We start from the raw sequence: 25,653 nt of genomic DNA on the forward strand, positions 1-25,653 counted from the left end.
TTAGACTCAATTGTTGTTTATATTTGAACAATAAGTTTCAAAATTAGTATTTTCTTAATTTTTCGTTGCCGAAAACAACATTTTCCGCATGGAATGTCTGCACATTTACAATTGATATTAGACAATATCGCTATGTGATATAAGAAAAGTTTTTATCGATACGCTTCTTCCATAGACTGAGAGTAGACTAGTCCGACTGATAACCAATATATGGGCGTTTTTCAATAAAAACGTACTAACTTTCTTGTCCCAGCCACTTTAAAAAAAAAATGTGTTTGATCTTTACAAGTAATTTTTTTGTGCAGTCAGTACTTTGAATTAGATTTAAAATTTTTAAGCAAATAAAAAGTCTATTTTTTTTAGAGGGATTGATAATATATTGATACCTGAATGGTCCAAAACAACCAAAATGGCATGTCCCTAGACCGCCTGTTCAACATTCATACTCTAAATAATCGTAAAAAAAAATATGTAGAAATAAATGTTAATATAAGTTGTTTAATAATTCAAAAGTATGTTTAGAGGCAACATATTTTAATAAACAACTTTTAACATAGGATTTTTAAGTTCAGAAGGTGTGTCCCTGACAAAATGTCCACTACGAAACGAAGTCATTAAAATTTGCTAATAAACAGTTTAATAAAATCAATGTAATTGTGTTTGCAAGATATATAAATATTAGGGTCTTACAAAAGAAGTGATGCTTTTGTAACGGCAGTTAAATTGTTGGTAAGAAAAATTGAGCACATCAAATGGACCAGAGTGATGCCGTATTTTTGTTAATGTCCACTACGAAACGGGTTAAATCTCCTTCAGTATCTGGATTTAAAATTATGAAAAACATATCAGTGTACAGATTAATACATGCTTTGATGAATACAATCAGTCTTGTTACTATTGTAATATGGGGATTGTGGAAAAAAAATAAAACATGTGAATATGTCCTCTACGAAACAAGTATGGAAGAAAAACGTTTCGTAGTGGACACTACCACTACCATGCAGTCTTTTTTTACTCTTTTTTTCAATAATATTCGTGCAAAACAAATAACAAGGGTTAGTTTCGTGTAATTTTTAGTATGTTTTTATTAACATAGAATAGGGTTATGTCAACTACGAAACTTTTTGTCCACTACGAAACGGTTTTGTCAACTACGAAACGCATCAAAATTTCCACTACCTAACATGAGTTGTACCTTCAGATGTGAAGTACTGTCTCATCTTTATCGATAAAAATGGTTCTCCAATTCAGAAGAAAATGAGATATATAAAGTAAACAAACTTGAATGTATATAGGAGACATTTAAAATTGTAATAAGATGTGTGTTTAGAATTAGTTTCGTAGTACACAAATTATGAAAGTAATATCATTTTAAAGAGTATTTACGATTGCACTTTTTGTTTACAAACAGGTCTATAATAGAGGTATTCAAAATAACTCTTGAAACAAAATTTTAGACAAGTTGATTTTCTATTTTTTTTAGGTCTGAAAGTCACACTTTTATTGAAAAACGCCCATATCTGTAGGACTAGGCTACTTCGAAAAAAATCACAAAAATACTGAACTCAGAGGAAAATCAATTCGGAAAGTCCATAATCACATGGCAAAATCAAATAACAAAACGCATCAAAAACGAATGGACAAGAACTGTCATATTCCTGACTTGGTACAGGCATTTTCAAATGTAGAAAGGAGGGTTGTATACCTTACTTGATAATGACTTCACCGTTAAGGCCAACTAAAATTAATTAGTAGATTTTCATCCATTTTTTTTTTAAATGGGGCGGGTGGGAGGATTTTATTTTTTAAATTTTATTTCATATGAAACCTTCTTGTAACGTGTTATTCATATATGCAAGTGTAATAATAAGCTTATATCATGTAAATACATGTATAAGGTATTTTGTATGATTTTTCAAATGCTTAATATAAAAAAGAAGTTGTGGTATGATTGCCAATGAGACAACTGTCCACAAGAAACCAAAAATGACACAGACATTAACAACTATAGGTCACTGTACGGCCTTCCACAATGAGCAAAGCCCATACCGCATAGTCAGCTTTAAAAGGCCCCGATATGACAATGTAAAACAATTCAAAAGAGAAAACTAACGGTCTCATTTATGATTCCGATAGCAAAAAGACACTAGGAACAGATCTTGAGAGTACTCGCAGTTATCTGACAGCTAGTTCAAAGCCACTAACAACTAATAAAAAAAATCATGCATCTAACACTAAACTATCAATCCGTACACATCCAACATCAAAATACATTAAATACATATCTCTGATTGGCCACCACTGTTCTACATGTAATTGCGGCTTTAGAAACCTATTTTATAGTAAACAGCAGAAACATGGAGAAATGCTCTCTTCAGTTTGACTACCTACACCAACTTTATTTTGCTTTCTAAGCAATCGTTTGTTGTCCTAATAAAATGAAGCAAATGCATTGGTATGCAACACAAGTATTATAAGTACAGAATAAAATGAAAACTCAAACAGTGTTGAAAAATAAGATTGGTCCTTTTAAATATGCAAGATACGAATATAATTACAATGTAGAACACAAAGTTGTTTAATGACTATTGTGGGTATTGGGACAGAGGATGTTTGCTGTTTGTCTACAAAAATCGGAAGGCATAGCTAAATCTAAATCTAAGGGCTTGCGATAAATTGATAAATGAAAAATGCGTATGTTTGTCGACTTTCTGAACTCAATATACGGTCACCAATCTAACAAGTTCATGTTTGTGTCAATTCCTTTATTCCAGTCATGATTTTTTTGTACCGATGTGTTCCACGATTCTTACGTTTTTGGGTTTCATTCACAGTCCAAATTTCTTGACACAAAGTTATTGTATAAATATAATAAAATCCAAGGTGTTCTATTAAATCACAAACATTTGTGACATACGGTGATTTGCGTTCTTGGACACAGCGTATTACTCGTAACCCGAATATTTCATGTCTTTCTCGTAATCAATCTCTATTCTCGGTAAATGATGTTGTCATCATAGATCAGCAGAATATATCGACTTAATAATTTAGTAAGAATACTGTAACAAATACAAAAACCGAAATTGTGAAACAGGAAGTTTGATTGAAACGAAATTATCGAGGGTTACCGGTAACGGAAATGAACAAAATCCGGAAATCGTAATTTTTTCAAAAATAAAAATTGGGGCGAGAAGATTTCAGAGGGGCGGGCGGGGATGAAAATCTATCAATTAATTTTAATTGGCCTAAGCTAGCAAGCAACCTAAACAAATAAATTATCTTTTCCTACACACTCAATGCAATCGGATGTAATAGTATAGAAGATATATAAGTGAAAGTATACGTGTGGATCGCTTTACCTATTTTCAAAGAAGACACCATTCCATATACTTCTATAATGTATATTTACATCAAAACAAAAACATTTACACTAAAACAAAGAAATGTGCTCAATAACATGCAAAATTAAAATAACAAAAATATCAAACTCGAAAGTAAGTAAGTAAGTAAATTGTATTTAGAGTTGCCAGGGGTATGATATGTACAAATTAACATGTAGTAAACAGGAGCTCTGAAGAGCTCTTAACCGACTCGAAGTAAAATTCAAGATGGAAAGTCCTCAGTTGTCAAAATCAAAAGCTCGAACAAATAAAAAAAAACTCATTATAGATACCAGGATTAACATTTTATATTTACGCCAAACGTGCGTTTCGTCTACAAAAGACTCATCAGTGACGTTCGAATCAAAAAAAAAAAAAAATTAAAAGGCGAATGGAAATCAACTGTCATATTTATTTCTTAATTGGTACAGGCATTTTCTTATTTAGAAAAAAGTCGATTAAACCTGGCTTGCTAAACCTCTCATTTGTATGACTGAAAATTTCCTTTTAACAACAATGTGTGAATAAAAAAACAAGACATTATATTTAAAAGTTAAAAAAAATGTCAAAAAAATGTTTTTTTGATTTTGAAAAATGATATCTCCATTTTGTTACAAATGTATAAATGAACCCCATTTAATAAAAAAAAAATCTTGATAATAACCTTTTTCTAGTTATACAAAGATTTGGTATCAAATAAAAAGTCCATATTAAAATATAAAAAAAGTGCGATTTGTCAAATTTCCTGTATGAAGAACTCATATTTAATATGTGGAACAAAACACCTCTTTTTTGCGTGAGGAATTTATATTTAAAAATGTTTGCAACTAACATTGTAAACATTAAATAGGGTTTCCTATGACAAAAATCTCAGGTGTTTAATTCTCGTGCTATAATTCCTTAGATACAGTGAATAATTACAAAATTTATCAGTATTTATCAAAATATACATTTTACACTGAACACAAGAATGCCATTGAAAGTATATTACTAGATTAGAAGATCAACAATTTAACTAGAATATTTTCGTGGCGATTGATTTATCAATCAAAAGCCACTTTAACTTGGTGAATGTTTTTGTTCAATATAATATTGACCTTACATGTAAATGATATCTTAAAAAATAACACCAACACACTCTAATATTCAAGTCAAACGAGACTGAAGAAAAAGGTGCTTGCACTCGCCTTAAAAACCAAAATCAGACGGTATATTGAAACTTTATGTATTCTACTTACTCTGCAATATTTTTATCTCCAGGTACTATATTATTATTGGTCTTGTCGTGGATAATTTTAGATTGTACATCCGCATCCGGTGAACTTCTGGGAAATTCTGTACTTCCGTTTGAATGATTTCCGACATCTTTCACCATATCTATTTTGACACTGTCGCTTAATTCATCAGAGATCTCATCCTTAAAATGGACATTTGGCATAACTTGAGCTGTAGGCGTAGATTTTCCATGGGTTTCTAAATTACTGCTCCCCTTTATGGAGCTGTTAGATTCATGTTTTGAATCATCTTCAAAACCAATAGTTTTTGGATGACCGTTGGTTTTAAAACTGATATCTTGACCAATGGTGACTATGTCCTTCGTTTCGGGTTCGTTTGAAATTGATGATTTTGAGTCAACGAACGCAGGGTTCGTGTATGCAACATCTTCCCTTCTCTTGTATGCCAGACCTTGTGCTGGACTTGTGTGTTTCGACTTGCTCATTTCACTAATCTCAAGCTGGGACCCAGTTTCGTCTATAAAAAAACTTCGTATAATAGGCTTAGGCTTTATGAACTGTTGGTACGAACTTTCAACTGGGCTAGAAGGAAGATATCGTAGCAGACTTAAACCATTCGGAATATCTTGGGTTGTTGTGTATATATCATCGTGAGATTTCCAAAGTTTTGTACTGCTTGATAGTTGATGCGCCTTAGACTGGTTTCTTAATTCCTTCAGATATGTTGAACCTTGAATGTGACTACCAGTTGTATTGTCGACAGTGATTGTCACCACGTGTTTACCTTTCGTTTTTTGTTGACTTTCCAGAAAAACTTCTAAAATAAAAAAAAAGATTGTCTTTATTTAATATAAGTATTAAACATTGACGAAACACAGTTTTCTCTATTGAATAATTATCATTTGTAGTTCGGGCCATTTTTAGCTTACTATGTGCTATGGAATTGCTTATTGGCGAAGGGCAGCACGATGACATTTAGTTGTTAAAACATTTACGTCATTTAGTCTCACCAGGAGAGTTGTCTCATTGGCAATCATGCCACGCCTTTTTATTCTTATATTGGATCTAAATAAAATGGTCTTAAAATATTTAAACTACCTGAACGATTCATGAATATCAATATGTTTATGGGGATTATATATGATAATAAACTTTGAAAAATATTTAATCGTAACAAAATGAAAACTACAAACAAAAAAAAAACAAATATCAAAGAACATGTTTCATATAAAACAGACGAAACGCTATTTAAGAAAGAACGGAAAGGAAAAAACGGTACAAAAAGTATTCAAAACATTAAAACTAACAGATTTAAATCATACCAAAAGCCGTATTTTAGTTTAAAGTTTATGGTCTATGATCCAATATATGAAATTTATTTTACAAATTATGTAATTTCTCCCTTTATTACGAACTCAAATTTATTTCCCCACGTTGATACATGTACCACTAAAATCCGTATTTTAGTTAAAGTCTATGGTCTATGATCCAATAAAATTATTTTTAATAAATTATGTAATTTCTACTCTAATTACGAACTCAAATTTATTTTCCCACGTTGATACCATTAACAAAGAAAGTTTTATTTTACATTATTTGAATTATTATATATGATACTTGTACATGTACATATTTTTTACAGGTCTGTTTCATGTTCGTATTATGCTGGAGAGATCTGATTGGCTGTCTCTTGATTACGTAAGCTCATGTCACGTGGTTAAATTTCCTTTGTAGTTGTTTACATCTTGGTCCTCTGGTGTCAACAGTTTAAAGGTCACACTAACATTAATACATCAAATTCTTATTTGCACATATTTGTATCATTTTACCAATTTAAATGCAAAAGTAATGCATGTATCACTGGTACATGTACATGTATGTTAATTTTTCTTCTTCTAAAAGCCACATTTCAAATTGCTAACAGGGGATCTGATGATTTATTTCGAAAGATATATTGAACAAGAAGAAAACCCCGTTGTAAACATGTTTTAATATTCTCGTTGAATATGTGAAACAGAATATATCTGTCATCTTTCTAAAAAAAAGTTTTATTAAATATAATTTTTATTTTATTATTATTAATATGCAATACTAGAAGGTACCCTACATACAATAATATAAGAGAGTCGTGGTTTATTGGTTAGTATGTAGGACCACTAACACAAAAGTTCCTGGTTTGATCCCCGTTCAGAGGAGAATATTCCAGGAACTAAATTTTCGACTATCTCTTGACACCATTTGCTAGTGTCACAGTGACAAAAATGGAAAAAAAATGATTTTGAGACTTTTCGGACATTTTGCAAAATCACCGTTTTTTTTGTTATATTTGCAATTTTTCTTATTTTTTTTATTGAGGAAGGTTTAATTCAAGATTAGAATATTAAGATAATCTAATTTCACGTCTTTATTTGTTTGTCAACTAGTGACATTTTACTTCAAATGATCTATAATAATTCGTACGTGACAAGCCAAGACTTTAATTCCATAAATAAGTCTGTATGTTTGTTCTATTGTTAGTTATTATCTATTTTCTATTTAGAGAATTATTTGTCAACTATTCTAATATTTTTTTATCTGTAATATTACTTCCATGGTTATATAAACTGTAACCGGTATTATTTTGATGGGGCAGATTGGATTTAGTATTACACTGAGTAGTTCCAACTCTACATCGCGCTAACCAGAGTCGTCTTTTGATGCAAGATTTAGTACCAGAGTCGGAGTGTTTAGTGTGTGAGGGTGTGTGATTCCAGGCCAACACATTACCAGTTACAAGATGCATCCAGTTTCTATGTGTGACAAAGTATGTTAGTTCGTCAGAAGGGAACGATAAATGGCTGACCCGTGTTAAAAGTCAACAATATATTTTGCACGTAAAAGACACCCTTGTTGATTTCTAAAATAAGCGCGCTAATGTCACTACTTTTAAGGCTGCACTCTCACTCGCAAATTAGAAGGCGATTAATATAAGTTGTAATACATGTAACTTGTTTCCAAATCCACTATAAATAAATATGTTTAAACAAAAAATGTCATTGTTTGTCCTGAATCGTGCAAAAATGTAGAAAATATCGAGGTAGACACAACTTTATTCTCCGTTCCTCAATAAATCATCAAATATCTGTGTTCAGCGTCATTATCACGTCAACACTGATATAAGTGGGATTAGATATCTTTGTTCATGCAACCATGCTGGGTCAGGTGATAAAAGTGACGTAATACGAACATGGGCTTTTTAGTGTATAGATGCATTGAAAAGGATACATTTAATCATTGAATGTCTACATTTACACAATACAATTGTGTTTACGTAAAAAGTGCGTGTAGATATATGATGAATGTTCACAATAACGCAGAAGTTAGCTGAAATTCTTTTTTATATATATTTATAAATCAAACAACCTTATTACAAACGTACATGCAATACAATACCACGGTACCCTACATGTAAAGTGACAGTAAATTATTGTTTAGCCATGGCGTTGTCAGTTTTGTTTTCTATCTATGAATTTGACTGTCCCTTTTGTATCTCTTGGTCCTCTTCTATCATTGATGTTATATAAATTAAATGTTTAGAAAAAAGGATTTTCTACCTCAAGAATAGTTTACCGTAGCTTAAAAAAAAATTTCAATATTTTTGGTCTTCAATGCTCTTTTACTTCATTATTTGGATTTTTTAAAATTTAAACTCAAGCGTCTTTTGTAGAAACAACGTGCGACTGAAGTACCTAGTTTTAATCTGAGTATCTTGACTTCAGTTTATCATAGCAGACTTATCTTTAAGGATATTCGTTTGTAATGTTTTGGAATTTTTGTCAGATTTTCGGAATCCTCTGGTTTATCCATTATAATACCTTAAAAAAATTTGACCCCCATTTTTTTTTTTTTTTATAAATCTTCTACAGGTATAATTATAAGCCATCTGTAAAAGTCCTAGATGAAATCTTGGCTATTTTTTAATAGTTTTTGAGAACTTAAACTTGTCAATGATACAGCTATGAAAAATGAAGAGAGAACATATCACCCTCGAATTTCAATGGCTAATATCTCGAGAACAAGCACATTGATCTATTATATATTTTTTTGGCTTTTTTGGTTACTTTATAAATCATCTATCAATATATACTAGTGTTATCTTGTTATTTTGAAACTAATCGATGAGTATCTAATTTCCTTAAAACAACAGCCACGTCACCTACCCTGCCTTGTCTTATTATGATGATGATTGGGATAAGGACTAATTGGTGTTGATCGTACAGTGGCAAATATATCATGCATATTAGGACTAGAATGTGCTTATTTTGATATGAAAATGAACGCCGCTTTGTTTTTGATTGGTACATTTGTTATGTGAAAGTTCACAAGATTTCGGTCTACTGATGTTCACGTACATTCTAGTCCCGACTCGTTACTCATAATATTTTACTCCGTATTACCGTTTACGTAGTAGAAAAGCAGCAAATACAATGTATCATTATCCTGAAGTTGGGGTCGAAAATACGACTTTCTTGACTCTCAGAGAGCATATTACTACCGGAACAAGAGACTATATTATGTTTGGAGGACGAAGGTAAAATGAAAGCTGAAAATCTTAACAAAAACTTGCATTCATTTTTTCTTGTCCATTTACCAGCTGTTGGTAGTTTACAGTGGCGAATCTAGAAATTTTCATAATTGGGGGCCCACTGGTTGCTTAGAGGGGACCCGCTTCCGTCACGATTCAGTGATTCCCTATATAATCAACATTTTTTTCTCTCTAAAGGGGTGGGGGCCCGGGTACCCTGCCCCCCTAAATCCGCCTCTGATTTATGGTTAATCAAGTTACGATGATAGTATTTATTTCGTGCAGTTTTACTATACTTATTTTACTATTCTTAATATATTTTGTCGATGCTAAAACATTTTAAATGAAATTTAAAGTCATAAAATTTAGAAATCAACTTATGTTTACAATGTACGGTACGTAAACGGTTAATCTCCCGGATTTTTGCCACAACTTTGTGGATCTGCATACGGAAATTTCACTGGCAACTTAGGTGAACGACCATTTAATTTCAAGGGGAGGGGGGTGGAGGTATTGTTTTTTTTTTTTTTTCTAAAAAAAAAAAAAACTAAATTGAAGAAAACAAATATTCTGTTTATGCAAGATTTTGCCCATACCTGATAGTGATTTTGAACAAAACAATTTGAAGTATAGCGTTGTTTATTGATAAAGTTTTTGAAAGTGTCGCCAGAACCTGCTATAGCATTTTAATCAGAAGGAATGGTTTTTTATATAATTGATTATGCTGTATTTTAATGATATTCATAAGCAAATATATATTATAAATAATATGTACAATATTTTATTGTTTTTTAATAATATTGATAATACAGTCTCTCATAAATCTTTTAAGATTGGCACATACAATGTGAATTTAAAGTTTGTTGTTAAACATGTATGTTTTATGTACCTGTATGAATATTTTATTGTGTAAATATATGTAATTGTATGTGGTGAGACTTTAATAAAATATTGAATCTGAATCTTTATTTTTCTACACACACAACAAACCATACCCGCCTATTTTTTGAAAGTTAAATGGTTGACCCTAACATATTATTTTTTAAAAGAAAAGTCATAGGACAGGATTTCGAGAAATGGTAATTTTAAGTATATTTCATACATTTGTGAAGTTCCTCGTGCCCTAGTTGATTGCAAAATTTTACTGTAAAATCCCGCGACATCATCAATTCCCGTACCTGCTACCTCACATGAAGGATGTACTTAGTTGAAATTATAAAAAAATGAAGATTATAAAACTGATACTTTAAGTTGGAAGTATATTAGTTAAGAAAAAAAAAAAAAAAAAAAGCATAAAATATTGATCGGTTATGGAGCTGTCTTTCGAGACATTCGATTTTGGAAATATGACAGGAAAAGGCTGATGTTATATTTGCATTCATATTAATTGGGTCTCAATTCGAAAAGAAAAAAAAACTACAATCTGATTAAATTCTGGTAAATGGTCCTTTATGAGCTATAACTCATCAAATTTATATTTTGCAGGTTGTTACAATGTAACTTTGTACATGTAACATTTTAGTCCTAAGAGGCATTTTCTTTTCGAAATTCCAAATTGTTTCTATTATGGAGACATAAGTTGATTATACGAAACTTACCGTGATGGTAAAGAAAACGATTACATTAAAAATGTCGAAAAAAGTCCAAAAAATAAACAGTGTTTCTTTTCCATGTATATAATGGTCCAGTGTTTGTTTGGATCTTAATCAGACTTTAAATACCGCCTTACATAAAATGTCATGCTTGCTATATTATATGTCAACAATTATACGGGTATTTACACACAAAACAGTCCTGTCATATGCTATACTAATGTTATCATGCAATTATTTCATTTAAAAATATATACTCAGTTGCTTTGACTATCAACAATTGAAATTAAAATTAGAAATTAAAATTGTATTAATTGATAGAAGTCATATTAAATAACAATTAAATTTTACTTATTTTCAAAAAATGTCACGAAATTTGTTAGTTTAAAGGGATAATTCGCGAATTTTCACTTTTCATCTTATTTTGTTCATAATACCATAAAAAACATATTCACCAAGTTTTATTTTGATATGAAATCTAATAAAGGAGAAAATTGGGAATTATTAATTTTATTTCTTGAAACTTCCTGACTTATGTGACGTAGTTTAAGTCTTTGATGCATGCCGGGAGTGAAAATATCTCATTTAAGTCTTGTTCGTTAACCATCTAATAACGTCATTTAAAGCGCATCGACGACTTTTGGTGTAGCTATTAACCAACGAAAAATAAGTGATAGCCATGCAACTTTTAAAATTAGATCGTGTGGATATTTTAAATCGAATTTTAATAATAAAATTAATTCATACAAGAGAACATTTTTATGATTTTTTCTACAAATACTTTAAACAAACATATGAAATTGACATGATCAATAGTGTAATAAAAATACACGTTTGTATTTTGACCTTTTTGCTTCATTCCATCAAACATTTTCACGGCTTGCTTGTACGGAGGAAATAAAATGTGTATTGTTTTGTGACACCTAAAGAATGTTGAGTGCGTCGGTTAACTCAAGGTAATTAAAGGATTAGCATTATGTAATTCTAATCCTTTAATCATCATTCAGTGAAATCTAGGCGTCACGGTTTACTGGCTTGAAGGTGTGAACAACATTTCGTATGAATTGAAAACGGGAGTCAGTCAAAGTTTTAGACACAGAAATCAAGGACTTATATAGACGTCCCTGCAGAAATGTAAAAAAAAGTTAATTAATTAACGGGAATAATAAGGTCGCACAATAACTGGATAGCTGTTGTATATTTTTATATTTTGCGTAAGCATGATAAGATCACTTTTAAATGAGTTATGACTTTTGATTAATTCAGTAACGATAAAATACTTTATTATTTTAATTGAAGTATAAATTTATAATAAAAATAGCCTTCTAATTACGAGTGTATGAACCAAAAATTGTAGATTTTAGATTAGGATCGGCAGCCTTAAATATTTCAAACAGATCATTAACAATTGCAATTATATAATTTAGTCCATCCAAAGTTATCTTTAATTACCTATTTAGGAATTAATGTTTTCATCAAAATATTTCAAATCTCACAAAGCACGAATACTTCAGATATTTGATAATTTTTTTAAAAAATTGACAGAAAATTTAAGAATCTTTTTGGAATGGAATTGAAATTTACGAACATATATGCTTTTCAAGTGTGAAAAACAAAAACATTTTGTTTTACATAATCGGGAATGTCCTTAACAAAATAGTCTTCGTCTCGCACCGTAACTATATCGGGCCCAATTATATATAATACTTAATTAGCTATTTGACCAACAATGTATAAAAAAAATGTATGTTTCTTTCTTATGTACAATGTATACATGTATATATTTGAATTTGCGCTATAGTTCCGTAACTTTTTATCCTGGCGTATATACGATGGTCGACAAGTGAGTACATTTTTTTGAATGTAGGACAGAAAGTCACAGGACAAAAAGTCACAGACAAAAAGTCACGGACAAAAAGTCACAGGACAAAAAGTCACAATTCATTTTTTCTGATTATTTTCTTTAAAGAAAAACAGCTTATTTCTACAAAAAAATTTTTGTATTTTTCTTGAACTATTGGTTATATACCAACTTTGTAAACAAAATTTATCAAAAATATATAAAAGATAATCAAATAATTGTTAAAAAAACAAAATGTCAAAGTGGCTTGGCACTTAAATGGCTTCATGGTGCCAAGAAATATATCTTTTGCATGATTAAAATTAAATAAATCTTGATTTTTCAAGTATAATGACACATTTCCTAAACTTTAATTTAAATATATGTATTAAAAAGTAAATATTTCAAGATATTTCTCTTATAAATTCAAACAATTGTCAACAAATTATTTGTGACTTTTTGTCCTGTGACTTTTTGTCCTACCAAATTTGTGACTTTATGTCCTGTGACTTTTTGTCCTGTGACTTTTTGTCCTGTGACTTTCTGTCCGTTTACCATTTTTTTAAATCAAAATTTCTGGTATGGTCCGATCTGTCCTTCACCATTGACAAAAAATATGTATATAGATTTTTATTTCATCAAATCTGTTGTTTATTTTTAGGTATTATCTATATTTTTATAAATAATTTTCTTTACATCAGAAATTTTATTCATAAACAAGCGTATGAGCAAGGATTTGTATAGTTAGACTTACTATACAAATCCTTGGTATGAGTTTAGTAATGACTAGTATATAATATCACTTTCGGACACGCAAGATAGAGATGCATATTATACACCTAATAGTTCAAAATAAAAAGTTATAAGTTATCGGCTGTGTACACTGACCAATACCCTAAGAAGTGAAACGATGCATGAATTTGCAAGCTCGACAGGAAATCGCTTGAATACCTGGACGTGTCACACCCCTGCAATACCTTTGGGAGTAATACCTTTAGCCATGGAGGTGATCAGTGGAGCGAAGATCCTAATTTATTTGAAGATATTAAAAGAATTATGAACTAATTAGATTTCAGAAAACAATTCAAGTTTCACGGAACACTTATTTATGATTTGAAACTTTTACTTTTTACTAATTCCAATATTATCATTATTGTTAAAAATAACAGATCATGGTTATTAAAAAAAAAGAAATTTTCTGTATCAACTTAGTTATAGTTAACTAGTCGGATAAAACAACCGTACGATTGACAAGATATCAACACGCAATTACGACTACATCGGGTTACTGTAGTTTTGGTCCTTAGACATATCTTGGGAGCAATTCGGAGAAGGTAACAAAATGGCCGACCGGAGAGAATTGATACTCTAAATTTAAAATCGATGGTGATCTCTTATCAAGCAGAATAAAACTTTAATATTCATGAATTTGAGCATTTTTATACAGAATGAACATAATATCAATTTTTGATTTTTTTGCGAAGTTTCCCTTTAAGGTTATACTATAATAATCTTTATAATCTTAGAGAGCTACCATTTGATTTTTATGGAGGGACTTAGATGAAATAACCTTTCCTGCATTTTTTTAGTTGTAATCTCTGACCTGTTTTTTTTTAAATTATGTTTCAGTCTTTTCTGTCCTGCTTTATGTTAATATAAAAGTCTAGCCTGACTTTTTTTTTTAAATAAATTGTAATCCTGCTTCTTTTTGTTTTTGGCAAGTTGCTCATCCAGCCTATTTTCAAATTTCAACCCCTTTTAAAATCAAATGAAATCTCTCTAAGAAGTTTTTTTTTCAAACAAATTAAATTAAAGTGTCTTTTGTAACTCTATAAGTTTTAAATTTATTTATTATACTTTTGAATGATTGTTTTAATTATAAAGCGTCGTTGTTATATTTTCATTAAAGTCTTTCCAAATAAGTTTTCTCTATGAACTATTTCCTCGTTTTTCGGTTGTTTTGAGTTTTAATTATATCTTTGAATATATATTTTTTAAGAGAGGAGAAATATACCAAAGGGAAATTCAAACTAATAACTAGTAGTACAAGACAAACTGACAACACCATGGCTGAAAAAGAAAATGACCAACGGACAATCAAAGTACACAAAATATAACCGAGAAAACTAGAGACTGAGCTAAACGAACCCCATCAAAAATCAAAAAGTGAACTCAGATGCTCCGGGAGTGCTCCACATGTGCCACCCGTCGTGTTGCTGAAGATACATTCGTCTCAACTCGGCCGATTCCGTACCCTCATAAGGAGAGTAGCGGATTCTACCGAGGATTGCCGAATGGCTGAAGATAGTACAAACCCTGTAATGAGTTAATTCGTAGGTATTACCAATGTTATTTCAATAGCATTCGTCAAAAGCGGATGGGATTGAAGTATAAAACAGCCTGCCAGGAAAATTGAATGTCAAAATGATATTTGAATATCTAAAATCAAATTGATTCAATATTTCAAGCTCTTAACCGTCCAGATTAAACAGCTGAAAAACTTTTAACAGAAAGTATAAAAAAATTCTTAACAAGTTGAACACTTAAATCTAATCATGCTAAAAATAACGTAGAGAACAACCACCAAGATACACGTAAACAAATGTGACATAAGACGATAAGTAAACAGGATGAAATGAAATCAGGGTATAACAGGAAAAGATATTAGATACGGAAGTACAGGTCCTGGACTAAAATTGCATTATGGGTATTTGAGACCAGACCATCAAGGGGTGACATAATTCATGATACTTGGAACCACGTCTTTCCTGTTTAGATTTTGTTTTTACAGGACTTCAATTTGTATAGAATAAAATTACTCCGGAACTAGTTAACGGAAAGGGCAACAGAAGTATTATTTTAAGTCGAATTTTCAATCTAATTTTGGATCTTTTTTAATCTAAATTCCCACTATTTCAAAGAGAGACTCAGTCTGACACAGACTGAAACTGTGGTCGACGTATGTGCTTCACAAACATACTTATTCATTATGTGATCACAGTGTGTTAATTAACAAAAATTAGATATCTCGGTCCAGTACGATAATTCAGATTTTAATGTAGTGCTGACACAGGATGGTTTCAGCAACTGCATTTTCTTAATATAAAAATGACGTTTAAATAAAAAAAAGTCTAACGTGAGGGTACCCAAATTGCACCGAGTACCCAAATTGCACCTATTTAGCAAACATAGCAACGGAAATCTTCCCAGATTTCCTAGAGACTAAACAATTTGTATTTTTATGATTTGATACTATGCACGTCTTCCAACAAAGGTAAACATATTTAGATATACACAAAACGTTCACAGTATTTATCAACAGGTGCACTGTATACTGAAAAAGCAAAATGTACGGAAACGTCGCCATGCGACGTCATCAAAACGTCATCTTTTTAAAATCAGCAAATACAATATGTTACAAGTATCCATTTCGTAAAAAATGAAGAGAAAGCATGGACTTATATCCAATTGTTCAGAATATTTTAAGAAATTAAACAAAAGATCGGTTTTCAGACTATTGACCATGCGAATTTAAGCATGGATGCAATTTGGGTACTCCTCATTACTGAATCATCGATGGTTTGGAGGTTAGTTCAAACCAATTTTCTATGATTCCAAATGAATTCAAAATTAAATTGGTGAAACCATAAAGTAAATAATGATGCATCTACAAAATGAACACATACTGAAAACTTTTGTGTGAAGCATATATAAACGTAGGTTAAAAAACTGTCAAAATAGGTGCAATTTGGGTACCATCACGTTATATAAAACATATCTTTTTTTTCGGACCAACCGAGTTACCTTACATGTGTTATAACATTTACGGTAATACGTTTACGGATACTGAATTGCATGTCGATTGTCAATATCTCTACAGTGATGTTTGGTCGATTGTCAATATCTCTACAGGGATGTTTGGTCGATTGTCAATATCTCTACAGTGATGTTTGGTCGATTGTCAATATCTCTACAGTGATGTTTGGTCGATGGAACATATCTCTACAACGAGACCAAAATATTTGAAAAACCAAAACATAATAAAAAAAAAATTAAAGTTAAGTTTGGAATAAAAAAAAAAAAAAAAAGACAGAACCGAAAATTGTAGCCAAATGCACAAATATTAACAGACGTACATTTTCAATAGTATAAACACTAGTATTACGAGCATCAGAAGGATACACAAGCTGCTATTTGTTTTGTAGCGTGCACATATATGTATTATATATGTTCCGATATTGTACATTGTACGTGTCTGTATTATATTTATGTTGCAATTCACATTTTGCCTCAATAATTTATTATTCAACCTTTTATTTGATTTAAAAAAAAAAAAAAAAAAAAAGGCGAAATGCAATATAGAGTCAGAGAGGATCTGTTACGAAATACTAAACTGCATATTACCGTTTGCTCACATTAGAAGCTGGATTCCAGATAACAATATTCCTCTATTATTCTACTTCTAATTGATACACAAATTAGGAGCTATGGTATAAGTGCGAATGAGACAACTCCCTCTATTTAGCACATGTATCTGTGCAGTAAATTGGCTAACTACAGTATAAAACAAAAACAAAGAACAGCTAATTCTAAAATTAGTGTAATGCGTGCAATAATTTAGATATCTAAAACGCATAACTTTTATTTATTGAACTTTAATCTTCTTTTGTATTTTGTGAATCCTATCTATATTGGGTGATCCTTAATTCAATATTTAAAGTTCTTTGTTCTACACGTCACACGATCGTGCTTATGTCTGTCAATATTAATTTATGACCATTTTGAATTAAAAAAAAACTCTTATATATTTCTTTTAACCGAATTTGGAGGCTCGTGCCATATATTGGAAATTTAGTTCTATTTTCGTGACATTAACATTTAAAGATACAACCCTGTTATGTAACTAATACACAACGGTGTTGTTTTTCGACTTTGAGTGCCCAATTATTCAACTATATATGCACTATAATGGACTGATCTTGTAATTTAAATTTGTCAGACCATAACGTCATCAATGATACTAAAAAGTACGTGTACTTTTCTGTCGTTTAAAATTAAATATTTCTTCTACCGATTCATTATTCTTTCTCAAAATATTTGCTTTTTAATGAGTCCCATCTAAATCCAATTACGATTGTTTTAAAGAACGACATTAACATTTTACAAATTGGAAAGGGTTCTCATAAAAAAATATATTAACATTTTAATAATTTGTCCGACTCGGAGAGTAAAATATTTAACATTGCGATTGGCGCGTACAGATCAGAAGATGCTTACGCATCCGTCCTTGCAAATATTTCCTCAGTTCTGAATATTTTCCTTACACGTTGAAATTAATTAATACACTGGGTCCAGTCTTGCTAGTGTGGAGTTCAGGCTTTTTTTTTTTACAATGGTTTGCATCTTTTTATGAATTTATACGATTTTAACGTTGCTAAACGACTTTTACCATTATCTTGCGTCATATTAAAACAAGAGTTGTAAATCGTAATCAAGTATTTCTTTTTATGACATAATTAAATCAGTACAGCTGTTGATGAACTACCAGTCGTACAAACAGAAAAAAAAAACCGCACAAACAAACAAACAAACACCTTCTCGCATTTCATGTTTTGAATGGATTGAATATTAACGATATACAATGAAAAATAACATGACCAAATTGGGAATGGAAATGGAGAATAGGGAATTGGGAATGAAAATGGAGAATTGGGAATGGAAATGGAGAATTGGGAATGGAAATGGAGAATTGGGAATTGGGAATTGGGAATGGAAATTGAAAATAATTCAGAGACAAAAGAGCAGAAAACAGCAGAAAACAGCTAAAAGTCACCAATGGGTCTACAAAACAGCGAAAAAATCACGCACCCAGAGAACTGTTTCACCTTGTCCCTAAACAAAAATATGTACTACATGTAGTTCAGTGATAATAGACGTCAATAAAGATTATGGATACTTATTGATAACACTTTATAGATTTATAAATTCATTTTAAAAATGCTTAGAAAAAATGCGGAACTTTAACTAACCAAAAATTGCATTTTTGAAGAAAACAGTTATCTCCGATTCTATTATGCATAAAGCTACATAAGTTACGGTTTGTTCCGAACGGACAAATTTGTCTACATGTTCTTCGATAGATTAATACAACGATTGGAAAGCGTGGCTTCAGTGATTTAATACATATTGTCCCGTTAAATTAGTTTAACGTTTTATACCTTTTTAAATAGCTTCCAACTTCTGTAAAAGGATTGGATGCTCTTTCAAACATTTTGAGTTATAATTTTAATATTTGTGCCGTTTTTAAAATATGTCTACAGTTTGTATTTTTTTAAACATCAATGTGAAAAAAATATGACCGAGAATTATTTTACGTCGGTGTTAAAATACGGGACATTTTTTACTAGGTTAATATCTGAACTCTATCATTTCTTTAGAATTTGATCGTTAGTGCTATAGAAATTTATAATATAAGCTTATTAATTTATCGTGACAACTGGACATTTTAAGATACGATCGCCTTTTGAGCAAGTATCGTGTAATTTGAGTTCATGCATTTGTCTATTATAATGTTCTAATCTTGCACTGTCACTTCAACAACAAGATCGTTTAATTTGATCAAAATGGTGCTATTCATTAACTGCATTATCCATTCTTTAGACAGTGCAAACATATTCATTTTTTTTCAATTATTCTTGTCGACTCTCTTGTCTACACTGCTTAGCAAATTGCTTAAATATCCTTTAACACATGCGGTAGCTATTTTGTAAAATGAAGCAGACACGTTTGAGACTCATCGTAGGAATTCAACAGTAACTGCAAATTAATTTTAGTTGACTTGAGACCAACAGCTGTAAGTTTTCTCTTAAAATCTACAGGAAGTTGGAAATGTATATGAGTTATTCACCAGCAATCATATATTTGATTAAAACGAGAAAAAAACAAAAAGAGTTAACTTTCTCCAAATGTGTATTTCGTACAATGACATAATATTAATGTTAATTTAGAAAGCTTTAATATTTCGAAATCAATAAAAATATTTGAAATGATAATATTTATAACTTGGGTATGGTGTCTGTATAATCTCATAACAACACGATTCTTAGTGTTTACTTTTTGCATGCATATCGAAAAACATGAAAACAAATTTAAGTTGTATTTGTACCTTTCATTCTACTCTTGTCCCTATGAGTATACTATAGGAAGCATGGCCAATGTTAAAGCACCCGGTATTGCGATTTTGAAGTTCATGCGAAATCCTCAGGTTTGTTTAAATCCTGACTTGTGAGGACCCTCATGGGAGTGTCCAAGTAATAACATAATCACAATGTGTTTGCCAATATAATCACATAATCATTATTTATGTTTTTAAATAAGACAATCAAATATTGAAAAATACAGTGCTAGATTAATAATCAAATAATAATGAAATATTTGGTCTGGAAATCAAATAATCACTATAAAAAAGGTCAAGTAATCTCATAATCAAAAACCCCACGAAGAGGTTCACTTGTCTTTACAAATGATTTAAAAATGTAAATCACAAAAATACTAAGAAAAATTGCAAAACAGAAAGTCCCTATTCAAATGGCAAAATCAAAAACTCAAACACATCAAACGAATAGACTAAAGCTGCCATATTCCTGACTTGAGAGGCCCCTCATGGGGGGTCCTAGTAATCATATAATCACCATTTTTTTGCCAATATAATCACATAATCATTGAATATTTGCTTATCTTTAGTAATCAAATAATCATAAACTAAAAATACAGTCCTAGGTAATCAAATAATCATGAAATATTTGGCTTAATAATCAAATAATCATTAAAAAAACGGCCAAGTAATCACATAATCAAAAACCCCATGAGGGCCCTCACTTGATACAGGCATTTTCTTATTCAGAAAATAGGGATTAAACCTGTTTTTATAGCTAACTAAACCATTCATTTGTATGACAGTCGTATCAGATTCCAGTATACCGACAACGATGTGTGAACAAAACTAACAGACATAATAGGAAAAAATGTTGAAAATAGCGATACAGCAGTAAACATTTTGTTATAATCTTAATCACTGTTTTAATTGAGGGAAAAGAGAAGAAAGATTGAATATATTAGATGGATAATAGATATCCAAAGTTCTACAAACACAGACAAAACCATTCCCAAAAATCTAAGCAACAAAAAGATGAAAAAAGTATTCACAAAACTAATGATGCAGTAACACGCCCGCCCTTTCTCCCCAACGAATAAACAGAAAATTAAAGGTGGCGAAATAATGTGCTCCGTTAGGTCAAGCATTTTCTCCTCTATATGTGGCAACCACAGTGCTGAATATCTGCAAAAATATGACATTTCAATTTAAGGAGCTATCCTTTAACTTCAAAGTTGGGGGGTATGGTTTTTTGTTTGAGTAAAAATTTTAGTTTTAGTTTTTTCAACGCTATCAGTCAAATTATTTTTTCAATATTAATACTATAAGGTATGGGGGAAATCTGGATTCATAACATTTGTTTTCTTTCATCCGCTTGGTCATGTTATTTTTTTCATCAAATTTTGGGTTCTAAATTTTTGTTTGTTAGAAAAAACATTTACCTCAACCCCCCTCTCTGAATTAAAGGGTTGTTCCCTTAGGTATATCTTTTTAATTGATATATTTTAAAGATACATGCCATCTTGTATTTTAAATTCTACTTTAATATTTCAGTATTTATAAAACTTTACAAATTTTAATTTTTGAGATTTGATAATAAATAACTTACCGAGCAGGTGACTTTCGTACATATAAACATAGATTTATCTACAAATTTAACAGCTTATCAGTTTTCAAAATCAAATTACCTAAATATTTTAAAATAAATGGTTGCTTTGTTTTGAAATTACAAATTTCAATTGTTATTTGACTTCAAGTGTAATTTCAACATAGTTATTTCGTTATCATTAAAAAATGTAAAGTGAGGTGACCTGACTCTGGTTTTTCTTTCAATATCATTGCGAAGTTCTAAATCTCAGTGACAAAAAAAATACGTGTGTTTACTCTCCATTTATATTGTCGACTTATGTGTTTATACAGTGAAACCTGATTAAACCGAACCCTGAATAAACCGGAAACCTGTCTAATCCAAACTTGTTCTGAAGACCAACCATATCACATGTTATGCATTGTGAACCTGATGAAACCGAATACCTGCCAAAACCGAACGAAATCTCAAGTCCCGAAAGGGTTCGGTTTAGTCAGGTTTCACTGTAATACCTTTATAAAGTAGCTTATCTACTTAATTTGTTATATTGATAAACATGTTTTATCAAAGATTTTATTAATATTTGGTTACTTAATATACTAGTCTTTCAAGATTTTAACTTTTACGCTGACGCAGAGGCATAAGTTTCGAGTTGATGAAAAATATGAGCTAGGATATCTTGTGTACACATCATTGACATTAAAAAATTTACGATCGACTAGATGTAAAAATACTGAACTCCAAGGAAAACTGAAAAAAGAAAAAAGTCCCTTAACAACTGGCGAAAATAAAAGCTCAAGCACATCAAATAAACGAATAAAAACTACTCATTTGTATGAAAGTCGCGTAAATTCTCTTAAAATGAAAACAGATTTTAAAAGAAAAAAACTTTTACGATTACCCTGGTGTCTATGACATAGAGCAACGATAATTCGGGAAAGGATTCTTTCATTCTTATTCTTAAATACTCTTTTGAATGATTTTTAATGGACAAAAAATAAACAGAACTCTAAAAGTTATAAAGTTAAGTCTGTTTTCCATTTTTTTTTTCTCTTATCCTTATTTTCCTAAAGATACGAAAGAAGAATATATTTATCTTTATCATTATCAAACATTAAATGTAAATTTAAGATGAACCTTTCCGTTCCAAGAATATAATCAGCAGCTGTATCGGTTATTAGGTTACGGCCCATTTCATTGAGTGTGCAGGGAAAGGTAGAATCCTAGGTTAGCTTGCTTGTTAGCCGAACCGTGATTTCACTATTAGGTAAGGTATACTACCCTCCTATCAATGTGTCATCCTACAGACAGCTAGATTGATTGTTTGTCGTGCTAATCTATTTTAAAGGAGGGTAGTTTACCTATCCATAATAATGACTTGACAGTCCAGATAACAAACAAGCTAACCAAGGATTTTACCTTTCCCTACACACTCAATGAACTTGGCTGTAAAAACGAATGTACAATTGGTATACGATATTTTCACCTGTCCTCTGCAAGTATTTACTATTCGACGCATAAATAATTAAAAGCCGATATGAAAAAGGCAACAGTAGTTTACTGCTGTTCAAAAGTAAAAAATCTAAATCCCGTGCAGCGTGTAAAATGTGCACTTTAAGGTAATATTTCAAGTACAGTGTAAATGCAGACGTACTAAAAATATGATTTTTTTCAGAGCTATATACATGTAGTGCTATGTACGACCTTAAGTATTTAAATGACTCAGCATTCGGCTCAGTGAGAGTCGTGCTTCAGCGTCAAATTTTGGAATTTGATTTATTTGGCAATTCATTTAGATAGATATTTAGACATACATATGTTTAATGAAACATGATAATCTTTGGAAAATGCACAGATTTTTTCTGGCTAATTATGAATTATAAAGAAAATTCTGTAAACGGTCGCTAAGGAGTCAGCATAATTTTTACGAACAAGACGAAAGCTTCAACATATATTTTGATATTGGCAAGTATTAAAGGCTATGTAATATTTATTATGGTTTTGAATCGCTTCACAATGTACATTTTGATAAAATAAGAAACGTATACACCGTAGTATGACATTCCTATGAAGAATAATGATCAATTTCCCAGGGAAAAAGTCTGATAAAATTTACCTATTTTCAAGGTTAGTTTAGAAAAGAAAAAGTCTTTGAAACTGACAAAGTCATTCAATTTGCCTCGATTATATAACGAATGGAACAAATGAAAAACAGCTGATGTATATTCCCGAGATGTATAGGCTTTTTTTGACAAAGTAGTGGGATGAGCCTGGTTAAATACCTATCTTAACTTCCAACAGCTACTACAGTTGTTTTGCCTCTCTTGTTTAAAGTTCCGTTATATTGACAAAGTTAAGAGAGCAACTGGAACAGGCATAGGTCATTTACATATAAAAAAAGAAGATGTGATATGATTGCCAATGAGACTTCTCTCCACAAGAAACCAAAATGACGCATCAATTAACAACTATAGGTCACCGTATGTGGTTAAATTAAAAATAATAAGAACCTAGTATCCTAATAAATGTCCTATGATTAGTCGTGATTCAACGAAAACTTCGTTAATATTCATCAATTAGTTAAGATGAATACAATAACATGATCAACACGACGTGTGCCACATGTGTAGCAGGATCTGCTTACCCTTCCGGAGCACCTGAGATTCACCCCCAGTTTTTGGTCGGGTTCGTGTTGCTCAGTCTTTAGTTTTCTATGTTGTTTCGTATGTACTATCATCTGTGTGTAAGTCTTTTTCATTTTTAGCCATGACGTTGTCCGTTTTATTGTCAGTTTATGAGTTTGACTGTTCCTCTGGTATCTTGCGCCCCTCTATTTATACGAAAAAGATTAAACCGTTCATAAGGCATGCATGTAAAAAAAAAACTTGTAGAGATTAGAGATATATACTACTTATCTTAACATTGTATAGGTCTTCACTACACATAATTAAGAAGTATTATTTATTCTTATATTAATATTATACATGCATATTTCCAATAATTTAACATAAACATACGAACATATACATTGCTGATATTAAGAATGCATATTGCAATTTTACTTAATAATTAAGTTTACATTTGCATCGAGATTATCCCTACAAAGTGTGAGAGAATATATAGAATATATTCTAAGCAAATATGTATTTGATAAGGATTATCCTTCATATTGTTGTTTTCATGAATGTGCCCGTAATCCGAGTACAACTATACATGTTTGTACCATAATGTAAGATAAAGACTATAATCAATCATTGAATTTAAATGCAAATAAACTTATCATAGATACCAGGATTGATGTTGTATTTACGCAAGACGAGTGTTTCGTTTACAAAAGAATCACAATTGACGCTAGAATAAAAAAAAAATTAAAAAGGCAAAATAAAGAACGAATTTAGAGAGCATTGAGGACCAACAATTCATAAAAGTTTTGCCAAATACAGCTAAGGAAATATATTCCTGAGGTAGAAAATATTCCAACCTCGTATTTAAATGCAATATGGTTATGTGTGCAAAAATACAAGATCATTTACAACCTTCAAGTACAAAATATACTTTTTAAACTCAGTTAGTAGGAATTGCAAAGACTCTTTGAAAATGCCTTTTTTATAAAACCAATTTAGTCAAAATTAACCTTCAAAACTGATTTGTACAAAGATATCTTTCTATGTCTTACAGTACTTAAAAACTGGTTATAGTTAGATAGGAATCATAATAAAATGTAAGTTCAGAAACAAATATATTTTATGAATAGTAACAAGAATATTTAAGAGGGTGTCCATGGAAAAACCAGGCAGTGGGTGGCACATGACATATGTTGTTTTCAAATTTTTTTCATCTATTTCATATCACAATTTCATTCTTTCTTAAAGTTAATTTTTTTTTATTAAGTACTACAAATAAAGAGAAAAAAATTCACAGAAAGCACTGCAAATTCATTGAAAAGGGGAGATAACTCTTCATTTTGTACAAAATTTTGTTGCATTGTTAGTGAACGTTAAAATCATTTTCTGAGCCATCCACTGATGATTCAAAAATATCTTTGACATATATATCCTTTGTATGATATAATTGTTGCATTGGATCCAACAATTCAGTGGGAAAAACAATATGTTGTGCCACCAATATCATAGGATTTGCCTGACATTTACTTGGACAGCCTCTTAAAAGAAAACGTTAGTTTTGATTTTGATAACTTTAAAGTAAATAAATGTCTCATGAATAATTGTGATTCAGTGTAAAATTTGTAAATTTAAAATATTCATCAATTCGTTATGATAACTAATTATGCATACACATAT

General features: G+C 30.7%; 1 protein-coding gene across 5 annotated transcripts in view; it reads right to left on the bottom strand.

The window, feature by feature from the left end:
• Positions 1-25,653, bottom strand: part of LOC139495597 (NADPH oxidase 5-like) — a 63,932-nt gene that overhangs the window by 29,726 nt on the left and 8,553 nt on the right. The window contains exons 1-2 of one of the 5 annotated variants that reach the window (XM_071283872.1): positions 21,374-21,432; positions 4,619-5,432 (exon numbers count right to left, since the gene is read on the bottom strand). In XM_071283872.1, coding sequence (XP_071139973.1) covers positions 4,619-5,432; positions 21,374-21,395 — 836 coding nt within the window. In that variant the 5' untranslated portion in view covers positions 21,396-21,432. Of the gene's footprint in view, positions 1-4,618; positions 5,433-17,015; positions 17,150-21,373; positions 21,433-25,653 lie in introns of those variants that run through there. The other 4 variants (XM_071283873.1, XM_071283876.1, XM_071283874.1 and 1 more) reach the window with 4 other exon arrangements.

This window comes from Mytilus edulis, chromosome 11 (assembly GCF_963676685.1).
Source record: "Mytilus edulis chromosome 11, xbMytEdul2.2, whole genome shotgun sequence".
Classification (NCBI taxonomy): domain Eukaryota; kingdom Metazoa; phylum Mollusca; class Bivalvia; order Mytilida; family Mytilidae; genus Mytilus; species Mytilus edulis.